Raw genomic sequence first — 7,550 nt, 5'->3', positions numbered from 1 at the left:
AGATTAAATTAAGAACAAATACACTAACCTCTTGATGTACTGCAGTGTATTCGTGCTTTTGAGATGCGTCTTCAGGACACCAGATATTGTCCCTCTAGCTTGTCCACACCAAGAACACCTATAGCAGCCATTGAATAGCTTCTAAAGCTTTTTCTATTAATTAGAAAATTAAGTTTTGCCTTTTAAGATATTAAAGATGTAAACAGGACACTATAAACAATTTCTAGCATTTTTAATTCAAGAGATTATTTGCTAATCTCTTGGAATTAGTGAGAGATGAAGAAGAAGAGAATGGAGAGCTTATTGGGTGGCGGCACAAAGAGGAGCAGCTACTGGTTGTGTTGTTTTTTCTTTTCATAACAACACTTATATAGCTAGGTCAACACATTAAACCTTTGCCACATGTCACCCTCTGATTGGTTCTAGGTTTAATTGACCCAATCACATTGTGCCAAGTGTCAAACCTATATTTAATCTTAATTTTAATCATCTTACATGATTAAAAAATATTTGGCAAGCTTATGTATAATGCCATGTGTCACCATCCCATGGTGCCACATGTCACCCTGTGAAATGACCAAAATGCCTCTGTGTCTTAATTTTGAGTTCTTAACCCAAAATAATTATTTCTCTTCTTCTAATCAATTTATATCAAATATAAATCAATTAATTAATCTTTATTATTTAATTTCTCATTAATTAAATTCATGTTTAAACACTTTAAATATAAATTTAACTTATACTATACATTCAATAATCTAGATTTGGTTTCAAGTCATGCTAGGGACTTTGCAATCTAATTGCAAACCAAACCTATTTAATTAATCAATTAAACTCTTTAATTAATTAATTAAATCATATTTAATTAGGTGATAACTTGTGTATGTGTGTGACTTACTAGGCTCATCACTAATTGGCAATGAGATATGATATCAACTCTTAATATCATCAGAACTCTTTCTTATCATAAATAATTTCTCTAAACCATTTTATGCACCTCATAGACCATGGTTAACACCTAGCATAGCATACCATGGCCACCCAATTAGTAATAAGGCTTACCTTAAATGAACCTATAATCATATGTTACCATGCACTAGAATCTCTCTGTTACAAAATCCCAAATCAAGCTGGAGTCATGATTTATGTCAAACTCCATTTGCTATGAATATTATGTTCTCTTTTAATTCTAGTTCTTGATTAAAAAGATTTTCTCATCAGAAACTCTTTCTGAATAAATCTATCTGTCCTGGCCAAGAACTTGAAACATCAAGAACAATTAAATGAACATAGGATTTTATCTCTATTTACTTAAAGGAATAGATTCTATCTTGATCAACACCTACCTCCATATATAACTAGTAGGAGCCAACACATGCCCATATACCCATACACAGTATAAGTATGAAAGCAGTATCAAACTCAAACTACCTATATACAAGATAATTGTGCTATCTCAGGTCTAAAGATTATATGCACTGATATAATTTATGACAATGCATTGATAAGAGTAAACTCCATGTGCTTTTCATAAGTGTCACTGGTTCGGCCTACTTATCATGCATAAGTGCCTATCATGTTTGTTATATGGCATGAGACTCACTATTCCATCTTATTTATATCTCATATAAATTACTTGGAAACAAATATGAATACAATCTTTCTGGATAAGTCATATCCTTATTATGAAGTATCCTTGATTGTGAACCTATTTATGATACTTTGTACTAGAAATACTGTCTCTCATATTCTTAACAACTTAAAAATTGAATTTCTAACAAAATATCAATGGACCTTTTCTATTACACATAAATATATTATGTAAACGAAAAAGTAGAAATACCTTTTATTAATAAAATATGCACAAGATACATACTAAATGATATGCTCTAGGGTATACTACTAACACGCCTACCCTGACTTATCCATAATAAGGATCGGATCCCAGCAAGTCAAGCTCCAGCCGTGTCTACTTATGTCCATATACTTCACATACATACCTACTCACACACACAGCTTCAGATTATCAAACACAGCAACCAAGCAAATACCATCAAGTATAAATGTAAAATAGGACATGCCTAATATTTAACTACATAAATATAATTATAAGTGATGCATGAGCATGTCAGAAATATAATAATATTGAAATTATAAATAAAATAAACATCTACTCATAACACTTTTATAAGCTACCGTGGTGGCTAGGCGGAGGAAAAAAGCTGTTCCGGCTCACCTAAATAATATATCAAAATTTATTAATAAACAACTTGAAACAAAGCTGTAGAGAATAAAAGACAGCCTTAAGATTTTGCCGAAAATCCGACAGAGTTCTCCTTATACTTAGACCTACCTAACCTGCAAAAGAGTTCAAACAATACTTTTAATTCTCAATTTCCCACAATCACAACACATCAATAACATATGGCCCCTCTTAGATCCTCCAAACCAATTAAAACTCACAAACTAGAAAAATTACAATTTGATCCTCGAAACCAACTTTTTAGCAAAACCACCTAAACAAGCTTTAAAAATTCTAAAATTTTGCTCCACAGTCCTTAGCAATATTATTAAGCTGATATAAAAGGAATTATAATTTTCTAATCTATCACGAATATTTTATAGATTTTTAATCAAAATCATGCACTAGATAATTAAGAAAAATTAGGGTTCGGCTTTACCTATGCCAAGTCTGATATTTGGGATGCATCCGAAACATTTGAAAATAGTGGAGTCGCCTATAAACTCGACCCAGTTCTAAGGTTTTCCAGGTAGCCTGTCTGCTGGCTCGAAAATACAGACCAGAGCAATTGTCAAATTTCAATGAAACGAGGGTACCTATGCGAAACCCATACTACCAGGAGTTAGAGAAAAATATTTTCGAAAATTATTAGACTCGTTTAAAGCTCGAAAAATTACAGTGAAATTCATGGGACCCATCAAAATTTCGGTGTCAAAAAATTATGAAATTTATATTGTCGCGAAGCTCTCATCGTGTAGAGTGCATTGGTACTCTCGGATTTCCCGTGGGGTTTCCGGTTTGAGAAAAATTTAACTTAAAAATCAAAATGGGCTAAAATTTTCTGAGTAAAAATTAGACAAAATACTCAATGAAAATGTATGTTTTTTATGTATATGGAAAGCTCTCAATCAATATAAGGTATTTGAGATAAGACTCGGTTTAGATTAACCGGATTTTGGCCTGAAAGGAGGCATTGTAGCGTGCGCTTGAAGAGAACTTTGGGCCGATTTTTCGGTGACTTGGAGGCCAACCGGTAGCGGGGGAGGGGCAGGGAAGGTCGCCGGTGAAGCGGGGAGGGGAGGAGGTGGCTAGCGCGGAGGAAGAGGGAGGAGAGAGAAATGAGAGGGAGAAGATGGCGTCAGGGAGAGAAGGGAGATGAAGAAAAAGAAGAAAAGTGACCGGTTGGATTCATGATGCACGAAATTGAATTTTTACTTTGCCATGAGATCCAAAAATTTCAAAAACATTTCAAAAGACTTAGAAAAATTTTTAGAGTCGAAATATATTTTTAATTTTGTCACGTGCTCTTTAAATTAATTTGTAAAAATTAACAAAGTTTATTGACTTTGAAAAATAAGACTCAATTTTTAAAATTCAAAAAATTTTAAATAAAATTTCAAAATTTCAATAAAATAAAATATTTATATTTATACATAAAATAAATATTTTAAAAATTAGGAGTGTTACCATAAATATACGTGAATCTCATCACTTATAATGTGTCTTGAATTACAAGATAAATATAATCATCTAAACCAAAATTTCATGGTCTAAGGAAAAAAAACATTTATTACATAATTATATCACATAAGGAAGTTATTCCACAAAAGACCATGACAATCGTTGACCACTTTAGTTAATGGCAGCACTAATAAACCCAGAAATTGCGCACCAAACATAGCCAATTGCAGGATCTCTTGGTGGACATGCTTAGGTGCAGACTTATATAGACTGATAACGACACAACCAATTTGTCAAAAAATCTCCATTTCTATATTAACGTTCTTGGCGGACTAATGTATATGGACAATCTCCACGTGTCGAAACGGAACTTCGCATAATAATAAATAGTTTTCAGTTCATCTCTTCCGAAACATATAATCTAAAACCTAATTCTTTAAAAAAATAAATATTATATAGACCAAAATAATCTAGTCCTTTTCAGCAAATTGATGACTGGGAAGGTGACTAACGTGTAGCATTTCAACCCGTATGCCGTGTCGTTGAACCCAACTTCTCCCCAACGCAAACGCCCAAAGACCTGCTTATATTCTGAACTACGAACCTATAAAAACCCATATATAAATAGACATATATTTAAACTGACACGCACTCGATCGATTTCTAGCTATTTACAGGATTCCATATTCTCTCTCTGTTCCATCCATCTAAATCCTTATCTCTTTCATATCTCATATACACAGATATGAGTTCGATCTCCAGAAAGAAAACCATGAGAATCTCAATAGCCATAGCCGACGCAGCGTCGTGGTTCTTTGCCATAGTCCTGTTAGGCCTAATATTATTGGCGTCTATAAGGGAGCGTTCTTCCACGGCTGAACCTGTCAAAGGGAACCAGCTTCTTGACCGACCTTGCGATGAAATATACGTCGTTGGAGAAGGGGAGACCCTGCACACCATAAGCGACAAGTGCGGCGACCCCTTTATCGTTGAGCAGAACCCGCATATCCATGACCCGGATGATGTTTTCCCCGGACTTGTCATCAAGATCACTCCTTCTAAGCCGAGGAAGTTGTTGAGGTAGTTTATAGAATTGAACTGAATATTAATAGAACATGCTTGTTTCGCGTATATATTTATGTATCGGACACCAAAGATGAAAACTTTTGCCACAGTTAGATTATATACATGTTTTTCCTTTAACTATGGATATGGCGTTTTCAGTTTCCTCTTAGATAATAGGTTCTTGCTGTACTATATGAGAGAAGTTGAGGCCTTTTTAGTTCGTAATTTATTTAGTTTCTTTTGTAATTTCTCTTAGTTTCTTCTTAGATACTTGGATTCTGTTTTGCACTGAAATTGAAGTTACTGTTAAGAAAATTATATCAATAAATACATTAATTAGAATGTATTAAAAATTAATTTGAATTTAAAATTGTTATGTTTTAATCTCCTCACCTTAAATCCTAAACGGGGCCTTAACTTAATAGTTAACTGAGTATTCCTCTACCAGTTTGTTGGAGACGATGAATAAATATCCTCAAGAGAATCTCAACTCTTATTCGGTTCCTTTTCTCGTTCTTCTTTTGGAGCTTTACTTTTATATGTGTCAATAACGTGTATATATATGGTGTTCATGCTGTGCTTTGGACATAATCTTTGGTCTGATAAAAAGAAAAATGAAACTATAAAAAGATGTTAGAATTCCTGTCTATTGAAGTGTTGTCGTAACGCTTGCCTTGATCTTGAGCATTAATTTTGGTCCAAGCTTTTGGAATTAAGTAAAAAACTAAATTTTTGCTGTTGAATTAATTTGATAGGATTCTTCCTATTGTAATTCTTTAGGATTCCGGAACAAGGAGAAAAAAAAAATGACTACGCAAAAACGTTTTACATAATTAATAATCACAAAAAACAAGACAGTATGGCAGTTGCCAGTTAGAAAGGACAGAAACTGTATGACTCGTCCCAGTAGAAAATGTGGATATCTCTTCACCTGTTTAGGTGATGAAAATAACGGTTGTTGTGCATAATTTGGACTTTCATGTCTTTGCATTTACATTTTTTAAATGCCATTCTTATTAATTGTTAATTATTAGCTTTTTTTTCTTCTTTTTCTTTATTCAATAATACATACATGTCTCAATTCATGACATGTTTGGATTCAATAGTAAATTTATGGGGTCCTCTTATAATGTTAAGATAATTTACATTTATCTTAATTTTATCCTTTTTTATATATATAATTAACTTTTATTAGGACTTAACTTATAATTCAGTCTTAAAAATCACTTATGTATCACTAATTCAAATGAAAATTTTAGTTTAAATGTGATTCATTATAAAATCAAGACTCAAACACGTGAGATTCATATATTTAGTAGATAAATTTTATCATACATTTTGTCTTTGATCTATAATAAAGCGAATCTAGATAAAAAAAAAAAAAATCTCTAATCCAAATCTCATTGGTTATCACAAATTTTCTTTTGGGTAGTAAGCTATAATTTTACAAATTTTTATTTAATTATTTAATTTACAATTTTTCATATTAATAATAATTAATTGGGGTTATTTTGACTTGAGACAAACTTTTTTCCTTTTTCTTTATAGAAATAATTGACCTTGAATCTTACTATCTTATTTCTCATTCAGAGTTAATAAAATTTCTTTGGAATGGGTTGTCATCTGAATTAAGAAAGTCTATGCCAGAAATTTTTGCTTGAATTAAGTTTATTATGTATTATAAATTTAATAAATTAATTTTATAATATTATATATTTTAAATTTATAATAAATTAAATCTAAATAAAAAAAATCTTATCATATATATTTAAAAAATAAAGCTAATTAATGGGTAATCGTCAAGCAGTGGCAGGGATATCTTTTTTTTTTTCAACAGCGGGAGGATTTGATGGTTAAATTAAAAGAAATTTGAATCGGGGTTTATAAATTAAATTCCCACGACGGCTAAATGCCTAAATCCTAACCAGCCAAGCCAGCCCATGGGCGGAAGGGGGTTGGGTTATGGGTTGGCGGTGGTGGGCGGCGTATCTTTATCTCTTATCCAATTAGGTAACGAAGTGTGGTCTTGTCAGAAAAAAATGACCCCACAATCCGCACATGTTTGTTGAGTCTTCCTTCCCAATTGGGATTAAAGCTTGTCATGCATGACGGAATCATTACACACCACAATAATCCACAATAAGAAAAAGATAATTATGGCAAATGATATTTATTAAAAATATATTTTTTTTCATTTATAAATTTTAAATTTTAAATTAAAAATTGGGTTAATAGTTTGGATTATGACTTTTTTCAATATTTATTAATTAAATTTTAATATAAAATAAAGTAAATCATACTTATTTGTGTTTAACATTTATGTTTGAATTAGGAATTTGACTTTATAAATTTAAATTTTGATTAAATATATTATTTAAATGTTATAAATAAAAATAAAATAAAATATATTTAAAATCTCATGTATTTATATTAAGTTTAAAAATTTAAAATATATTAAATTTATATCACTATAATTAAATGTATCAGGTTTATTTGATATTATAATTTTTAAATACTTTCATTAAAATAATTTTTATTAATTAAAAAAAATATTTTTAAATTTGTTTAAAATTTAAAATCCAAATAAAACGTAAAATTATTATTAAATTCTAATTTATAAATTTCAACTTTTAAATCACTTGATAATATTATCATTTTGCAATAATCAACATAATATATAAATTTTGGCTCTTGTTTGATTGAAGTATTAATTATGATATAAATTAATTAAATTAAAAATAATATATTTAATATTTGCACGCAATCATTGAATTATAATTAT

General features: G+C 30.6%; 1 protein-coding gene across 1 annotated transcript; it reads left to right on the top strand.

Moving 5' to 3' along the window:
* Positions 1 to 4,327: 4,327 nt before the first annotated feature.
* On the top strand, positions 4,328 to 4,909 carry LOC110632972 (uncharacterized). The gene has a single exon (XM_021781381.2). The coding sequence runs from the start codon at positions 4,449 to 4,451 to the stop codon at positions 4,785 to 4,787; it is 339 nt and encodes a 112-aa protein (XP_021637073.2). The 5' UTR covers positions 4,328 to 4,448; the 3' UTR covers positions 4,788 to 4,909.
* The last annotated feature ends 2,641 nt before the right edge of the window (positions 4,910 to 7,550 follow it).

Source organism: Hevea brasiliensis, chromosome 13 (assembly GCF_030052815.1).
Source record: "Hevea brasiliensis isolate MT/VB/25A 57/8 chromosome 13, ASM3005281v1, whole genome shotgun sequence".
NCBI classification, from domain to species: Eukaryota; Viridiplantae; Streptophyta; class Magnoliopsida; order Malpighiales; family Euphorbiaceae; genus Hevea; species Hevea brasiliensis.
This window is presented reverse-complemented; position numbering and strand designations above follow the sequence as displayed.

Bases quoted from the DNA above. Each gene is read 5' to 3' on its own strand.
- LOC110632972 (XM_021781381.2), top strand. From the start codon at position 4,449: ATGAGTTCGATCTCCAGAAAGAAAACCATGAGAATCTCAATAGCCATA.